The 18569-nt window shown below is 41.9% G+C and overlaps 1 protein-coding gene across 4 annotated transcripts in view; it reads left to right on the forward strand.

Annotated features, from left to right (window-relative positions):
• RNF220 (ring finger protein 220) overlaps positions 1 to 15666 on the forward strand; it is a 373167-nt gene extending 357501 nt beyond the window's left edge. For all 4 annotated transcript variants that reach the window (XM_063297793.1, XM_063297794.1, XM_063297796.1 and 1 more), the window contains one exon: positions 12535 to 15666. In XM_063297793.1, the coding sequence (XP_063153863.1) occupies positions 12535 to 12606 (72 nt within the window). In that variant the 3' untranslated portion in view covers positions 12607 to 15666. The remainder of the gene's footprint in view (positions 1 to 12534) is intronic.
• The last annotated feature ends 2903 nt before the right edge of the window (positions 15667 to 18569 follow it).

Here is an 18569-nt window from a genome sequence, read left to right on the forward strand (position 1 = left end):
AGTGTTGCAAGGCTGCACCAAGACCTCAGGTGGAACAGGGACATGGCAAGGCTGGACTAAGTTCGCTGGACTCGGCTGGAAATTTGAAGCAGGACAAGAAGCGCATCTGGAACGCACACAGGACGACCATGTAGATCCAAGGCTGGATGCAAGGCTGAGATTGCTGGGCTTGGTGAATAGAGGATCCTCAGTGGCAGCAGAAGCAGGATTCATGTCCTCTTCAGTGGAGAGCAAAGGCGCTGATTCCTCTTTGGCAACACGCTGTCTCCGATGCTGGTAGGGACTCTTCCGCTGAAGCTGCAGGCTTGTAGGATTGGTTGTCTCTGGCAGCTTGCTCTTCGTGCGTCTGCTTTTTATGCCGATCCTTTGCACGCCTGGACCCTTCTGCAAGCAATCAGGCTGCCTTCTCTTTCGCACATTTTTCTGCCTGTTGCTGGCATGTGCTGGTTGGAGGATTCGAATCCTCCACTGAAACCTGGCCCATCAGCGCCTTGGACTCTTCCCGTGCTGCTGACTCCTCCTCAGGTTTCATTTTCCTGGTTTAGCCCAGTAAGTTTCTATTTCCTCCTCTGACTCAGAAAAAGTTTCATTTTCTGAGTCAGAGGCAAGTTTGATTCTCACAGGGTGAAATTTGTTGAAATGATGGAATTTGATGAGAGATTCATTTCCATGGGTCTAGATGATGAAAATATCAATCTCAAGTAAAGGAAGGGCTTTAACTAAAAGGAATGGATCTTGTCTGCTGGGAGTATGGGTTGAGAGGCTATGTAGACATCATTTTGAACAAAAGAGGTAACTGAAATTTTAAAGCAGATTTGTGTTAAAATTCAGATGTTGCCGCTACTACGTATTTGCAATCTTGAGCTAATTTGTTTCCTTTTTTCCTCATTTTTCTGTGGAAGCAAAAATTACAGATTAAAAGGAATAATTTTGTATGCTGAAGTTTGACTCCCTCTCTACCTTGTATTTGGTATCTGGGACAAGTTGTCTTTAACCTCATCAGTTTGCTTTCCTATATTTAAAACTACCAACTCCCCTGACTGCTTCCATTTTGTAAATGGGCATTCTCCCATGGTGATCAATTTATGATGGTACTGATGGCACTTCTTAATGTTAGAGGTTGCTGGAAAGCAATTGGCCCGAGAGATCAGAAAAAAAACACACACACACCAGGCATTTCTATAAAAATAAATGTATTTACAGAAAGCATAAAACACATTTACAAGCTCATACTGAGCTGGACTGGAAGGGAAGGCTGTGTAAAAGGAAACTGAAACAAGTCCAGGCAAGCTTCCTCTAGGCAAATCAGGAGCTTTACCTTACATTTAATTAATTAAATTTATCTCACCGCCCATCTCCCCCAGTGGGGGACTCTGGGCGGTTTACCATAAAATGACACTAAAAACATATCCACCTAATTTACCATTAAAATATAAATAGAAAATGAATATAAAATCCAAGTGGAGATGGAATGGAACACAATCACTAAGGGGTGCTATGGCGCCAGCCATCCCCAGGTGGAGCTGTCGCTCTCCCCCTCCCAAGCAAGGTGGCAGAACCAGGTCTTCAGTTTCTTCCAGAAGTCCAAGAGCAAGGAGACCCGTCTCAACTCTGGGGGCAAGATATTCCAAAGGGCGGACACCACTGCAGAGAAGGCTCGCCTCCTGGACCCCGCTAGATGAAATTCCTTTGCTGATGGGGTCCGTAGCATGCCCTCCCTGCCTGACCAGGTGGGGTGGGTCAATGTTATGGGGATGAGACAGTCCCTCAGGGTCATGCTTTTTCACCCAAAACTGAGGATACTTAAGTCTGACCTTCTCACCCTGCCAGAGTGATTTGTTACCATAGTAACTTAATTCCTCTACAGCCAAAAGCAGAAAAAAACAAATAACACTTAAAATGTTGAGATTTGCTGATCAGTTCAAAAGGGCAGAAAATACCTAGTGTTTATCTTCACTCTGATAAATGTATCAAATTCTGTTGTCACCTTTCTTGTGATTCTTACATCTTTCCTTGCGTGCATCCTGTGCGTTTGGGGTGAATAGCATCACTCAGCTATTAGGAACATGATAATGCTCGTTTCAGAATCTTGTAACCAACATCCTTTCACACTTTGATATGTGTACCTGTTTTTACCTCATGCATATTTGGTGACTACATACTTCTCTTGCGGTAGGTACAGATCAGCTTTTATCTCTAAGTAATCTCCAGTGGCAGTGTTACTCTTTCCTAGACTAGAAAGTAGCTTGGACTGCGAATGTTCAGCTTTCAAGTTTTGAAGCTTAGAACAAACTTCCTTGCCCTTTTGTCAAGGCACTGTTCTTCTGATATTCTGTGAGAAGTAATGAAGTGGATTGCATTCATTATTTTTTGAACTCCCCAAAATGATTAATCAACATTTAGAATCAATATCTGCCAAATTTTAATTAAGTTTGTATGAGACAAAAAACTTCACTTAATTATTTCTTTTTGGTGCTGTTTTTTACCCCAGAGCTACATTTGGCGGCCATGTTTATAAAACCTGGAAAACTTAAGTTTACAATGGAAAACCTGAGGTGGCCTTCAGTCAGCATAAACTTCTGCTACCCATCAAGACTTTTCCATGGGTCATGATGAAAGGAGTAGGACATTTCTGATTGTTTTTCCATATTTATTTTATTTATTTATCAAATTTGTCACCACCAATCTCCTCCGACCAGAGGGACTCTGGGCAGTTTACAACAATAATCAATAAACAATAAATATACAATAAAAGTACAATATATAAAATACAATAACTAAAAATACAGTTACGGGTAAATAATAATTAAAGATAAAAATAGAGTCCAAATGGCAGATGAATTCAGTCCTTGTATGCACCGAGCGCTCTAGGGCACTAGCCATCCCCAAAGATGATGACTCCCCTCCCCGCCCCAAGCCAGGTGGCAGAGCCAGGTCTTCAAATTCCTTTGGAAGGCCAGGAGTGATGGGGCTAACCTCACCTACAGGGGCAAGATGTTCCAGAGGGCAGGAGCTACTGCAGAGAAGGCCCACTTCCTGGACACTGCCAGATGGAATTCTCTTACTTACAGGGTCCGCAACATGCCCTCTCTGCATGATCAGGTGGGACAGGTATGGCATATTATTCCACTGTCTTTATTTCAAAACAAATTTTAGTAATCACAGCTGGCAGGTGAGCTAGATGAAGTTGTGGGAAGGAAACCTTTTTTTGTTGGCTGTGTGCCAGTGCATGTGTCTGAGGCTTGTAGAGAGTGTTTCATGTGGAACTAAGAAATCTTTAAATTGAGAATGGCTCTGCAGGTGTTCAAGTGTACAGTATATTGCACGCAACATTTTTTCTTGGATATAATCAGCAGGTCTTACAGTTTTATATTCATCTCACAGTTATACTATGTGCCTCAGAGAGGCTGTCTATTCTCAGAATATTATTTTATTTATTTATTTATTTTCAAATTTCTATTGCCACCCATCTCCCCCAAAAAAGGGGGATTATTTACATTAAAGGGTTTTTTTTTTTACTTTATTATTTAATCTTGTATAGTTGTATACAAGCATTTGTATTCTACTGTAGTTAGAGTACAAACTGCCTCAAAGTTGAGATTTGGCTACAATAGATTTTTGTGCAAGATAATCCACTGGATAAGTATTTGAGAATGTGTCTTCCATATCTAAATTTAGCTGTGATTAACATTCCCATAAGAATGCATCCAGAGTGTACTTTGCTGTAGTGGAAGCATTCCCAAGTGGAGTATATCTCTCATTGGCAGATAGGGAGGCAGAGATATTTTCTTGATTCCCATCCCCCTTTGCAGCACCAGGTACTGTCACATAATGAAAATGGGGATCAACAAAGATTAGCCGTTGTCCTCTTCTGCCAGCGGAACTCTTCTTTTCATAGAAGAATGACTGAATTAAGACCATAATCCATATTTTCACCACATATGTATGCTTGTATGTGTTTATATTATATTGTGTGTGTGTGTTATAGAAGATAAGAGTTTGAAGCTCCTGAGACACTGAAAAGGCAAAAGTTCTAAGAGGTTCTGAGAGAAATTTCAACTATCAACCAGATTCTTCTTGGTTTCTGAAAGTACAGTTCTAATTTCTGATGTTGCCTGGTGTGAATATATGGTGGAAGAGGTGTTGTTCTGCCAGGAGGAGAGACTTCCTTTGTAGAGGATCTCACTTTGTCCAAGCCAGTTTTGACTCCACTGGATTCAAAGATGTAACATTCCCACAATGGGCTTCAGACAAGTCTATTCGAGTCCATCATCTATGCCAGCTGGGAACTAGTCCCCCATTTATTTCAGTGGGGAACAGTTGAAATACAACAATCTACTGAGCTCAAGATCCTGCTATTACATTCCATTTTTCACCAACCCCATTTTGGATTGGTTTGTTAGCCTTTAAGATTAGCACTCCCATCTTTGTGGAGTAAAAACATGCTGTTCATGTTCTCTGCAGCTACTTTGAGTTGGAGTGAGCATTGAGTGTAATGTAATAAGAACTGAGAGCTACTGTCACAAAGAAACATGGATATAGGCAGATTTGTGTCATACTGTTTTGCAGGGCTTCTCTTGCCCTCCTCCCCTCTCCCAAGTTTCAGTCAAGTCAAGACATAAAACATGGTTCTCAATAATGCTGATATTTTTAATTCTGGCAAACTTGTGAATTTTAGCAATTTCATGGAAACAGTTATACTGCTCTCCATGATTTTGGACAGCTCAAAATTTGATTGCCTATTCTAAAACACTATCAGACTCATGAGCAGGACTTCAAAGATATCTGATTTATTAAAGAATAGTGTGCAGGATCACAAAGAAAGCTGAGAATGATGAAAGCGCGCCAAATTCAAACTAAAAACCCTCAGTACAAATGAAATCCCTCCCCCTGTAGAATCTTCTCGAGTTCACAATCCCAGGTGCTCCTAACGGTTTCTGATGGTCTGCGGGAAAAGGCCTTGAGCAGATAACATAACCCAAACACATTCCATTGTACTGATTTCAGATACAGAGCTTGGTGCAAGGTTTCACAGCAGCTCCCTCCCAAACAGAAACGCATGTCAGCGCCATGGCATGTGAAACGTTACGATGTATAAACTACATTGAAACAGCATGACATACTGCCCCCCCAAAATAAAGAATACATTAAGCAGTAGGCTTCAAAGGGTAAGCAAGGTGGAAACGGCGAACTAAATCAGGAGCGTTAACATGGTGGGCAGACACCCATTCAGGATGAGGAAAGTGTTTCCATCGGACCAGATACTGAAGGGTGCCTCAAAGCTTGCGAGAATCAACGATGTCCTTGACTTTAAAGAGTTGTTGGCCGTTGTGTTGGGACAGGAGGAGGAGGTTGAGGGTGCCAACGTGGCGAGTGGTGCACAGGCTTAAGCAAGCTGCAATGGAAAACAGGGTGCAAGTGTTTCAAATTGTGAGGCAGTTCCAATTTAACAGTAACTGGATTGACAAGATGAACAATAGGAAAAGGACCAATGAATTTGGGAGCAAGTTTTTTAGAAGGTTGAGGTGATTTGATAAATTTAGTAGATAGATACACCTGATCCCCAACTTTGAAGTCATGTTGTAAAGAGCGATGCTTATCAGCTTGAGACTTGTAAGCAGCCTGGGCATCAGCTAAAGCTTGTTGAATGACTGGCCAGGAATCAGATAGTTTAACAGCCCAGTCAGATGTAGAGCATGTCTGGGAAGGGGGCTGTGGCAGTTCAGGGATGGGAACAAAGTCGTGACGAGAAACCATGCGAAAAGGGGTTTGTCTGGTACTTTGATGCACAGCATTGTTGTAAGCAACTTCAGCAAAAGGCAACAAGTCCACCCAATCGTCCTGATGGTAGTTAATGTATCCTCTTAGAAACTGTTCAAGAGTGGAGTTTAAAATCTCAGTAGAACCGTCAGTCTGAGGATGGGACGATGTGGATAGTGCTTGTTTGGTGCCAATCAATTTTAAAAATGATCTCCAAAACTGGGAAGTAAACTCTGTCCCACGGTCACTGACCAAACGGGAGGGGCTACCGTGGAGGCGGTAGATATGGAGGAGGAATAAGTGCACCAATTGTGGGGCTGATGGGATGGATGCACATGGAATGAAATGCATTTGCTTGGAGAAAAAAATCTTTTACAACCCAGATTACAGTTTTCTTCTGACTGGGAGGGAGATCCACAATAAAATTGATAGAAATCTCATCCCAGGGACGGGACGGGCTGGCCACTGGCTGTAGAAGCCAGCCACTGGTTTCCCCCCTTTTCATTTTGACATGGCACAAACAGGACAGGAAGCAACATAGTCTTTTACGTCACATCTCAAGGTTGGCCACCAAAATTGGCGCACCAAATGTAAGGTTTTAACAAAACCAAAGTGTCCAGCAATTTTATCATCATGGGAACGCTGCAAAATAGCAGCCCTCAACATTTCAGGCACATAAAGGCGATGTTCCACCCACGCCAGACCATTTTCAAAAGAAACATTGTCTCTATTAGCTAGCAACCAAGTGTCAGATTTCAGTGCCTGGAGAAAGTCCTTCTGTAATTGACAAGGAACTTGCACCTTCCGCCTCCCAGTCTGTGCTGGGGGCGGGGTTGCCTGTGCACGGGTCTGGCTCCGAGTGACAGCAACCAAGCCCAGTTGTGGTTCAGTGAGAACAGTTCCAACCACATCTGCCACTGGGTCAAGGTCCTGAGGTAAACGTGACAAAGCATCGGCCAGAAAATTTGTCTTTCCTGTGATAAATTTCAACTGGAAATTAAAGCGACTGAAAAACTGAGCCCAGCGAATTTGTTTCGGGCTGAGACGCCGGGGGGTACGGAGGGTTTCTAAATTCCTGTGATCAGTCCAAACCTCAAAAGGGCATTTAGCGCTTTCAAGGAGGTGACGCCAGGTTTCCAAACCGGCTTTTACAGCAAACGCTTCTTTTTCCCAAACACGCCAACGGCATTCGGTTTCAGAAAATTTCCTGGACAGATAAGTGCAGGGTTTTAAGTGATTTTCAGAATCCCTCTGTAACAAAATAGCCCCAATAGAGGAGTCAGAAGCATCAACTTGGACCACAAAGGGGCGTTCAGGATCAGGGTGCTATAGAATAGGCTCAGCAGTGAAAAGGGTTTTCAACTTTTCAAATGCTGCCTGGCATTCAGGCATCCAATTCAGCATGGCCCCGGGGTGTTTTACTTTGCGTGTCTCCCCCAAACCCTTGGTATGGAGTAAATCAGTGAGGGGCAAGGCAATCTCAGTGAACCCCTGGATATACTGGCGATAAAAGTTACTGAACCCAAGGAAACTTTGTAATTGCCTCCGGGTGCAGGGGCACTCCCAACTTAGAATCGCAGGGTCCATTTCTATCCCCTGGGCAGACACTCGATAGCCCAGATAATCAAGCTGGGTTTTGTGAAATTCACATTTGGAAAGTTTGGCATAGAGTTTGGCCTCTCTAAGTTTGCGTAACACCTGTTTGAGGAGGCGTTCGTGTTCCTCCTCAGTTTCAGTGTAAATGAGAACATCATCTAAGTAAACCAGAACCCCTTTAAACAAACAATCATGTAAAACTTCATTAATCAACTTCATGAAGACTCAGGGTGACCCTGCTAACCCAAAAGGGAGGACTTTGTACTGAAACGATCCTAGTGGGCAATTAAAAGCAGTTTTCCACTCATCCCCAGCTCTTATGCAAATGTGGAAATAAGCTTCGCGAAGATCGAGCTTGGAGAAAAGCTTGCCCATTGACAAATGAGCTAACATGTCCTTCATGAGAGGGAGAGGGTACTTGTTGACTACAGAGACGGAATTTAACCCTCGATAGTCTGTACAGAGTTGAAGCGTGCCATCTTTCTTTTCCCGGAATAACACGGGCCCCAACTGGGGAATTAACAGGTTCAGTAAATCCCCTTGACAGATATTTGTCAATGAAGTCCCATAATGCCTCAAGCTCCTTCTGAGTCATCGGATAAATTTTTGGCTTGGGCAATTGAGCATTAGGGACTAACTCTGTTGCACAGTCAGTTTTCCGGTGGGGGGGGGTAATTGATCTGCTTCTGTCTCCCCAAACATGTCAGCAAATTCTTGGTATTGAGCAGGCAAGCTTTCTAATTGGGGTAAGTCAGGGCACGGTGTGGCGATCGCTGCCCTTCCAACCCCTGCATGTGCAATCATCTCCGCTGCAGGAGCTTGGTAAAATCCATCTGTAAAAGTCACAGTTCTGTGCTCCCAGTTTATATATGGGCTTCGATAGGTCAACTATGGGATCCCCAGGATTATCAAGGGATTGCCCACAGGTGCTACAACGAATTTCAAAGCCTCACGGTGGCTGCCCATTTGCATTGCCACAGTTCCAGTGAAATGGGTTGCCGCTGCCCCCCCGCCATTGAACCATCCAACTGTGTGAAGATCAAAGGATGCTGGAGGGGGAAACTAGGCAGTTCCAAAGCAGCAACCAGATCAGGGTGAATTAAACACCTGGGACACCCAGAGTCCACTAAAGCCCATACCTCTGTAGTTTTTGTGCGGGAACCCAATTTCACCTTTACTGCTAAAGTGGGGCAGTCAGCACTCACCATAGCATCTTCGTGCCCATCATCCACCTGCCCGGTGGCGCCCTTCATGGCAGGTGGCTGGCGTTTCCCGCCGGCCCTTTGTAGTTGTCTTCAGCCTCCCCCGAGAAGTATAGTACTTCTTCAGCATCGGCTGTCCCTTTGGCCGCTGTCATCCACCGCAAGGGGGGGGCGATTTGGCCGGCGGCTTCCCAGCTCGATCTCCAGCTTTGGCTTTTGGGCAATCAGCTGCCCGATGGCCCTCTTTTCCGCATCGAAGGTACTGACCCTTCGCATAGCGCCGCTCCCTCTCCTCATCCCAAGCTCTATAGCCTGGCCGGGCAGCAGTCGCAGCACTTCGGGGTCCCCTTATGGTAGCAGGAGGTTTTTCAGATTTTCTGGTTTGCATAAAAGTATGTTGTGTGTGCTCAGCCTTTCCAGCCAGGCAGATCCAGTCGTACAACGACTCTGGGTCGTCTCTACACAATGCCCACCGTAGGACGTCCCGGTTGAGTCCCACCTTAAACCGTTCTATTAGGGTTGACTGAGACCAATCAGGGATTTTCCCGGCTAGGGCCTTAAACTCTAGGGCGTAATCAGCTACGGACATTTGGTCCTGGGTAAGATCCTTCAGTGCTCTCTTAGCTCTTGCCTTGGCCAGAGGATCTTCAAAATGCAGCTTTAACGCCCACATGAAATCATTGAAATAATCAAGTGCAGGGGAGTCCGCATCACTTAATTGAACATACCAGTCAGCCGCTCGGCCCTTCAACTTGGTGGCAATGGCAGTTATCTTAGCCTCTTCGGAAGGGAAGCATGCTCCAAACTGCCTCATATAACTTTTAGCGTTAGTTAAAAAGAAAGATAACTTTGTTGGATCCCCATCAAATTTGACAGAAAAGTCTCTCACCCCCACTCTGGATGGAGTGGAATCGGCAGACACTTGAGTGGTTGGGCCCCAGGTTACAGTAGCTTTCCCTCTTCGGGGTGGGGACACTGGTGATCGAGCCCTGCAGGGTGGAGATTCATCCCGGAGCCGTCTCCGGCCCCGCTCCGCCGGCGGTCCGGATGGGAGGATGGGTGGTTGCGGGAAGCGGGGATCTCCGCGCCTCCCCTGCCCCTCCAGTGACAGAGACAGGTTTTGTGGCATGTACTCTTATCGATTCTATTTTGGTTTCCATCACTCTTAGTCTCTCGGGTTTGAGAGTCCTCCCTCCCTCGCGTGTTCGGCTTTCTCTCTGTTGACACCATAGTAGATTCTTTGTCTGGGGTTAGCGGGAACCGATACTTCCAGGATGACCCCGATGTTCCTGGCTGGGGTTCCCCTACTTCATCCAAGGTGATAATCTTTGCGAGCGATTCACTGGGTGTTGGTTGCTCTGGCTCTTCCCCATCGTCAGATTCCTCCCTATCAGAATTGGAACTCGATTCATCCCGGGAGTCTGAATGTTCCGGGGTGAGGCTCAATTCTCTGCTCTTGACCATCGATTCGGGCATCAAGCTAGCCGTCTCCTCAAGTCCCCCGGTCGTGAGCTTGGACTCAGCCATCGTTAACTATTTTCCCTCGCAAGAAACTAATCTTGGTAGGAGCTAACGGTACAACTTCAGGGATTCTCAGCTTTATGTAATGATTGCCTATTCTAAAACACTATCAGACTCATGAGCAGGACTTCAAAGATATCTGATTTATTAAAGAATAGTGTGCAGGATCACAAAGAAAGCTGAGAATGATGAAAGTGCGCCAAATTCAAACTAAAAACCCTCGGTGCAAATGAAATCCCTCCCCCCGTACAATCTTCTCAAATCCACAATCCCAGGTGCTCCTAACGGTTTCTGATGGTCTGCGGGAAAAGGCCTTGAGCAGATAACATAACCCAAACACATTCCATTGTACTGATTTCAGATACAGAGCTTGGTGCAAGGTTTCACAGCAGCTTCCTCCCAAACAGAAACGCGCGTCAGCACCATGGCATGTGAAACGTTACAATGTATAAACTACATTGAAACAGTGAACATGACACTTTCTCCATCTCAGAAACATATTTCTTGCATAGGTGAAACCTGTGATTTCAATATTGTAAATATATTGACAAGAGGGAGCTAGGATCACAGATAGGGAACCAGCCAAATTTAGAGGCTAACATTTAATTTCATCGTTGCATTTCACTGGGCCTTTCCAAGTTGTATTTGTTTCTAAGGAATGGTTCCTACAATTGTTGTCTTCCGTTTTCTCACCTGCTTTCTATCATACCTACCGATCAGCTGATAACTCAGATATTTTTATCCTAATTCTGAGATTTTGAATTATCTGTCAGATCAATTGACAAATGATATACAGTCATGTGAAAAAGTACACCCCATGTAGTTTTTTTTTTCTTTTTTAACCTAGGTGGACATACCAATATTTTATCTTCGTTCAAACTGTATATAAAGATAAAGGTGATGTTAATTGAACAAAAAAACTATGAAAATTTGACTTTGCAATCATTTATTCAACAAAAAATTACCAGATATGCCATTTCCTTCTGTGGAAAAAGTAAGTACACCCTCAGCTCTAATACCTGGTATTGCCCCCTTTGGCAGAAGCAACCTCAAGTAGCTTTTCTTACAACTCTCTACCAATCTCTTAATTGACTGGGAGAATTTTTTTTCCCTTTCCTCCATGTATAATTTTTTCAACTGTGCAGTGTTTGAGGGGTTTCTTGCATGCACAGCCTCTTTCAATCACCCCACAGCATTTCAGTGGGATTTAGATTCAGGATTTGACTTGGCCATTTCAGAACCCTCCATCATCATCATCATCATCATCATCATCATCCCCCCTCCTCCTCCATCATTCTTGGTAGATTTACTGGGATGTTTAGGGACACTGTCATGTTGCAAGGTCCATTTTTGGTTGTGCTTCAATCTTCTGACAGATAGTCCCACATTATCTTCTTGCAGCATCTTGTATTGTGCTCTCAGGCTGAGCTTGCTGGGACAGCCTGTCCTAGGCAAGTTGGCAATTGTTTGAAATCTTCTCCGCTAGTAGATGATCTTCTGGGCAATGGAATGATTGACGTCCAGTTGTTTGGTGATTGTTTTAAATCCCTTTCCAGACTCATAGGCATTTATGACCTTCTTTCTGAAGGCCTCAGAGCGCTCTTTTGATCTAGGCATGGTAATATCAGATACTTTGACAACAAAAGCAAATCAGACTAAATGTTTGAGGTATAAGTGATAGGTTCCTCTCTAACAGTGCTCTGATGATTTGCACCTGATCTGGTGCACCTGATTCTAATTTTAGGTATTTGGGGTAGTGATAAATGTAGGGTGTACTTACTTTTTCCATATGCAAAATTTGCATTTAAGTTACACAATGGGCTATAGCATGAAAATGGTGCATGATATTTGTTATATTGTATCCCCTATATCTATCAGTATTTGTTGAAATGACGATCAAATATCTATATGTTGAAAAAGTAAAAAATTTCAATGGGATGCACTTTTTCACAAGACTGTATTAGGCATTGTTTTGTTTCATTTACTTTATATATCACATGCCTTTCTTTTATTTTATTTTTTTACCTTTGCAAATGGTTTTTTTGGGTGTGCCAACCTGAAGTATAGGATTGTTGCTATTGGCTATGAGGGCCAATAAAAGGGGCACCAAAAAAAAAGTGGTCAAGATTACTCATATTCCACAGTTAAGGGGTTTGGGAGTTTTTGTTAGTTTGGCTCAAGCTTAGCTTTTGAAGCTACATATATATTTAATTTTGTTAAAAGTACATTTTTATTATACATGCAAGCTGTACGCTTAATATTTAGAAGTTAGTCAAAAACATTTCAAATGTTGAGTTGCACAGTCTTCATGGAGACTACCATTTATAGCCTGTTTCCTATAATGGTTGGACACAGTTTGCCACTTCTGACTACTTCCTTTTGTATCTTCTTCTTGTTACCATGTGACTGAGATAGCATCCATATGCTTCATAACTCTGTTCTCAATCCTTCACAGGGTGCTAAGAAGCTGTGCCCTCAATGCAATACCATCACTTCACCAGGGGACCTCAGGCGCATCTACTTATGAAAAAGATGGCTGCTGAGACAAGGTTGCTTGAACCATGGGGACTAGGGGAAAGGAGTGGCAGCAACACAGAAACTTGAAACTAAAGACTCCAAAAGTGGACTAGAGGCTGAGGGAGCCGCACGACGCCTCTGCTTCCGAACCTGTCACCGGTGCTGCCAACTCCACAAGAAGGCCAAACCAGAATCCTTATTGTGATTCTTTTTTCCTTTTTTTACAAACTGCTGTTCCACGTCTGTCTCATTTCTCCAAGAGTTGGGGTTCCATCGTGGACAACGTGCAAGTCTTTTTAGGGAAGCATGAGAAGGTGCTGGATCTTCCACCACAGGAACTGTCAGAGCCTGTAATCTGCATTCTCCTTCCCACCCTCTTTTTATTTGTGGTGTTCTAGTGGATTTTTTAAATCAAAGAAAAAACCTATACCTTCACACCCACAAAGGCAGAATGAAGCACATGTAATATAGACTATATGTTTACAATGTTGTGTATAAATGGGATAGACTCCAACATTACATACTAATGTTTCCCTTTTTATTTTTTCCTTTGGGGGGTGTACTTTTTTTAAAAGCGAAGAAGAGAAAAAAATAAGCAGAGAACATTAAACCCATATTTTTCTTGGTTCTGCAGAGTTTTTGCATTAAAGTCATTAGTTTAAAAAAAGTATATATATATATATATATATATAATACATATATATAATATAAATGGTTTAATGTTCTGTGGTGTATATTTCCTCATTCAGATATGAAATTAACAACTTTTCGTAGTTTCGGCCATAATTTACATGACTTCTGAAAAAAAATAGTAAAAACAGGTTTTCTGTCATTTGTTACAGCTTAATGGGCTATTTATATAAAATACTTACTCCACTGAAATTCTTTTCCATTTTTTCACTTGGGAAAACACAGATGTGCAAGCTTACTCCATTGCTTGTGGGAAAAGTCATAGCCGAGGTCAGTAGACTTTTCAGGCGCTAAACATTCTTATGCAACCTCGTATGATGGCACAGGCACCAAAATATATATTTTAAAAAAAACGTCTGAAATTCTTGTAAAGTTTTGGCAATCATATGATGTTCCAGCCATGTTTTAATTTTTGGGGTCCGGGTGTGCCATCTAGGAGTGTTGCAACTGCCTTAGCAACAGTGGACATGCAGCATTGGTGACCTCTCTGATAGGCACTTACATGAAGCAGAAAAAAGTGGTCTTTGTTTACTACAGATGGCATTGTTAGTGTAGCTTTGTTCAGCCCAGTTTGTCTTGTGAAAGCTAAAGCTATCTTTTGTCTAAACATAATTGTATTCACCAACCTGCAAGCTTACAAGAATTAAATTTGAACCAGGGCCCCAAAATAAATGCGGAACACCCAATGTTCTATCAACCCTTCATACCTCTGGCAGAATATTTATCATTCTGCTTTGACATGTTCCCAGGTCCAGCTACTGGCAGTCTGTTCTACTCTGGAATGTTTTTCTTAGCGGATGTTTTATCTAATTTTCAGGTATTCATGTTTCACTTTAAAAAGGAAATAAGTATGTGCCAGCCTTCTTTCCTTCTTTTATCACTTCTGCGCTGACTGTGGTAATAGTGGAATGTAATCTGGGTTTGTTCAAAATTGGATTAATTTAATCTCCATCCATTTCCTCAGCATTCCTAACAGAAACATTTTCTTAACCCTTTGTTCTGCATTTTGAAAATAACCCTGTGAGCCATGTGCAGTTTGTTCACTACCTGCCTTAATTAAAAAAAAAACTGCAATTTTTACATGCACAGCCAAACGTTGCCATTTGTAGTCCATTCAGGGAACACTGTTGATGTGAATTCTGAGAGGAAGTTAGCAGCCTACTTGATGCTGATTGGCAAATTTACCTATCACTATTTAAACTGAGTTACAACGTAAACTTAACAGAATTATGACCCTGGGTCTTCTACTAAATAACCTTTCCCCCCTTTTTCCTTAATTCCATCTTACATCTGGATTTCAGCCTCAGAAGGACACAGTTGCACTAAAACATCTGGCTAGATTATCATGCTGTTGCGAAAACCTTTGGCATGATACTGATCAGACCACAAGTTTTTCCCCCAGTCCAGGATTCTTTATTCCTATTGTAGTTGGGTTGAGTATGCACTGAATGCAAATTGAAGACAACTGTTGTTATCAGCCTCTTATTACATGACCTCACCCCCATATACATACAATTGTCTTACACAGAATTGTTTTTTTATCCTTAAACAATTCTGAGCTTCCAGAATGCCCCAAAAATATCTCAGCCAGTGTGACTCAGTGAAAAATGTTGCAGCAGTCAAGCAAGGCTGATTTGCAGCTTGTGCTAGTTGTCGGAGGTGGATAGGAAGGGGGACAGTTGGTTCACGCCAGTATTGATCTGGCATCCTAAATGTGCAACAGTTTGCAAGAGCCATAAAGCATCTAGAACGCCATTTGTTCAGGCCCAAGATTCCACAGCTGTATAGCACTTACTTTTCCTGACTTTGTCATCGTGGGGATGATACCATGTTGTCACGCAAAAACTTGCTTGCCCAATACAATCAAACAATCTTTGCTGGGACATTTGGTGCACAGCTATGCTTCTCCCTGATCTGTTAGACAATAAGCTGAGAAGGCTCATCTTTGATGTCCCAGAAAGTTGGCACTGGGAGTAAAGAGCTTCCTCTGGTCCTGTGGACTAATTCTAAGCCAAATGAGTATATGTAAAACCACATATAACTATTAGCATTTATTTTTAAACATAAATCCGTCCCAACTTTTTTTTTTCTTGAGGAGTAAGGAGAGCAGAGAAAACCTTGTCAGACAGATGCAAAAGATTAACTTGTTAATTTCCTCCTCTGGAGAAGGCACGTTTTGCAGAACTCTACAGCTACTCCCTCCTCTCCCTCAATGAGCTTGAAAATAAATGAACTATCTTTGCCCAAAGATTCCCAGCTGCACAAGGTGATATTCAAGTTGTGTCAATGATTGTGTGTCGATGTATATTCTATAAAAAGGTACTTGTCATTCCCGTTTGTAAACTACATTGACATTAATTAAATGAATATAAAAGCTTCCAAGTTGTGCTTCCCGTCTTCTACTCGCTTATTAGTTTTATCCCTTGGTTTGGCAGTTTCAAAACCAGGTACTTCTCTCTCTTTTTGGTGCCTTTGAGTCAGTGTTGACTCCTGGCAACTGCCTGGATGAGTCCCTGCAGTTTTCTTGGCAAGGTCTTTTGGAAGTAGTTTGCCATTGCCTGCTTCCCAGGGCTGAGAGTGAGTGGCCCAAGGTCACCCAGCTGGCTTTGTGCCTAAGGTGGGACTAGGACTCACATCTCCCAGTTTCTAGCCTGGTGCCTTAACCACTAGACCAGACTGGCTTTTCCTCTCTTGCATATAGTCGCTGTTAAATCATAATCAGTGATTATACATCATTGTGAATCTTTTGTAGCACAATGGATCTCAAATGACTATTAATGCCAAACATAATTAATTGACTTTTTCTTTTTTTCCTTTTTTTAACTATTACAGCGTTTTATGCAGTTTACAAGCAACTGTTAGAAATTCCACTTCGTTTTTTCAAAATATATTTAATTACAATCCTCCTGGTCCCAGAAGGATGACCAGGGTAAAAAGGATGCATTCCAAGGGTACGTTGTGGGCAGCTTCAGAACTACAATATTCAAGCCTTTCCATTCCCCTGACATATCCCAGGAACAATGGGAAAACTATTCAGCCCTGGAACTGCCATAGCAGCGACAGTTTTTAATTAAAAAATAATAATAAAGCAGGCAATTATAAAGGAAATATTCAGCCCTGCTCATTTTCATCCCTGCTAGCACAAGTCCTGCAAAACATAATTCCTCCAATACTTTTCCTCTTCCCACACTAAATTGCTCTTTTAGATCATGCTCTGTTACGTTGTTTTTTATATATTGCTAGTTTAGTGATCAGAATATTACTGAATTAGCATAATTTGATTACAACATGGTCCATCATAATTTTACTTGCAAGCTGGTAAAACTGAAGGCTAGATCATGTTAAAATGTATTGACAATCTATATCTGAGTTCAGATGACACCCTGCATCACACAGTAGCCTTCCATATTTTAACTAGCAGAAGCCCAACCACTGTGGTTAGTTACTTAATTCCATATGTTGTGCAAATCCAGGAAATTGGATTGAGTAAATTATAAGGAAGCATGTTGTGTAAATATAGCTTATATATCAAAAGAATTTTCATCAGTAGCTTCTTGTCAGCCTCAATGGAAGAGGACAGCTGTAGAGCTCTGTCTTGGTCTCAGAGTTGCTCAGCAAAGAAGTAGAAGTGATGCTTAGCCAATACTGACTGGGTTTATTCAGAGCAAGTTGGTTGTAAGTATAAATAAATACTTTTGTAGTTCATACTAAACTGAAAGGGATAGGTTATAGGAAAAAAAATCAAGATAATCTTGACAGGACAGAAAACTAACTCAAATCTAGATGATATTTTGTAAGTAATTAGGCGAAATACATAAAAATGAGTGATACCTTACTTGACAGCCTTACATATAAAAAGGATTCGGATAAACTCCATGTAATAATAAAATATAGGTGTTAAAAGACCTAATGCATTTCATACCTACTTAATGTTCAACTTAGAAAAAAAATAACTATTTTAGCAGATCTTACATGCCATAACCTATTGGATTTAAATTGACCACTCTATACAAGAAATGTAGCATAGATGGACATGGGTGTGTGTGTGCTTCTTTTAAATTAGATTTGAAAACAGGATCTCATCAAATTGAAACCATTTTCAGGTAATCCTGAGTTTACGATGGCAATTGGGACCAGAACTGCTGTTGCTAAGTGACTTGGTCATAAAGCGTGACATGTGACTGTGTCACTTAGTGACAGCAATTCTGGCAGTGCCCAGATTGTGATCACATGACTGCAGGGATGGTGTGATGGCCAGAACTCTGAGGTCCTGTCAAGTCCCCATCATTCAGCACTGTCACAATTTTGAATGGTCAGTGAACAAGTGGCTGTAATCTAAGGACCACTTGTAAACGGATTCAGCCAACAGTCTGGATGATCAGAAGAATTTCAGTACTGGAAATTCAGTAGCAATACCCTATCAAGTCACTGTCCACTTATAGCTGGATCCACAAACAGGGAATGCTCTAGAATCAAATACAGGCTCCCTGTTTGAGAAGAGAAGGCAGTTTCAAAGCATCCTCCAAATGTCTTAATGAGATTTGTGAGAGATACCAAACAACAACAAAAAAGGATTCTTTGGGTAACAAAAGAATGCACCATCACTGCAAGGAGAAAGTGGTGAATTGGTAACAGGTGATGCAGCACTGGATTAAAGTCAATTGATGCCCTAAGCACAGCCCAACTGTGTTGCTCTTGGGCTCTTTCGTTGCTTAACTGACAAGACATTAAGACTCAGTAAGTGCTGAAGGTGAAATAAGAGATTAAAAAAATCAGTTTTATTCCAGGTCAGACTCCACAAATATACTAAATATAAACTTTTTTTAAAATTAACACTAAATAGCAATATAAGCAAATTATTTACTTATGAATAGGGCAATAGAGAAAATGCAAATTTTCAACACTTTTTAATCAATTTTTAGTAAAATTGTTAAAATTCAAATAAACATTTACTGAAAACTAAAGTGTGGGACAATTTTATTGCACAATTTAGGATCAGACTAAAGAGATTAGGGAAGACCCACAGATCAGCTAGATATGAGCTCACTAATATTCCTAAGGAATATGCAATGAAGGTGAAGAACAGATTTAAGGGACTGGACTTAGTAGATAGGGTCCCAGAAGAACTATGGACAGAAGTTCGCAACATTGTTCAGGAGGCGGCAACAAAATACATCCCAAAGAAAGAAAACCAAGAAGGCAAAGTGGCTGTCTGTTGAGACACTAGAAGTAGCCCAAGAAAGAAGGAAAGCAAAAGGCAACAGTGATAGGGGAAGATATGCC

This window comes from Candoia aspera, chromosome 3, assembly GCF_035149785.1.
Source record: "Candoia aspera isolate rCanAsp1 chromosome 3, rCanAsp1.hap2, whole genome shotgun sequence".
NCBI classification, from domain to species: Eukaryota; Metazoa; Chordata; class Lepidosauria; order Squamata; family Boidae; genus Candoia; species Candoia aspera.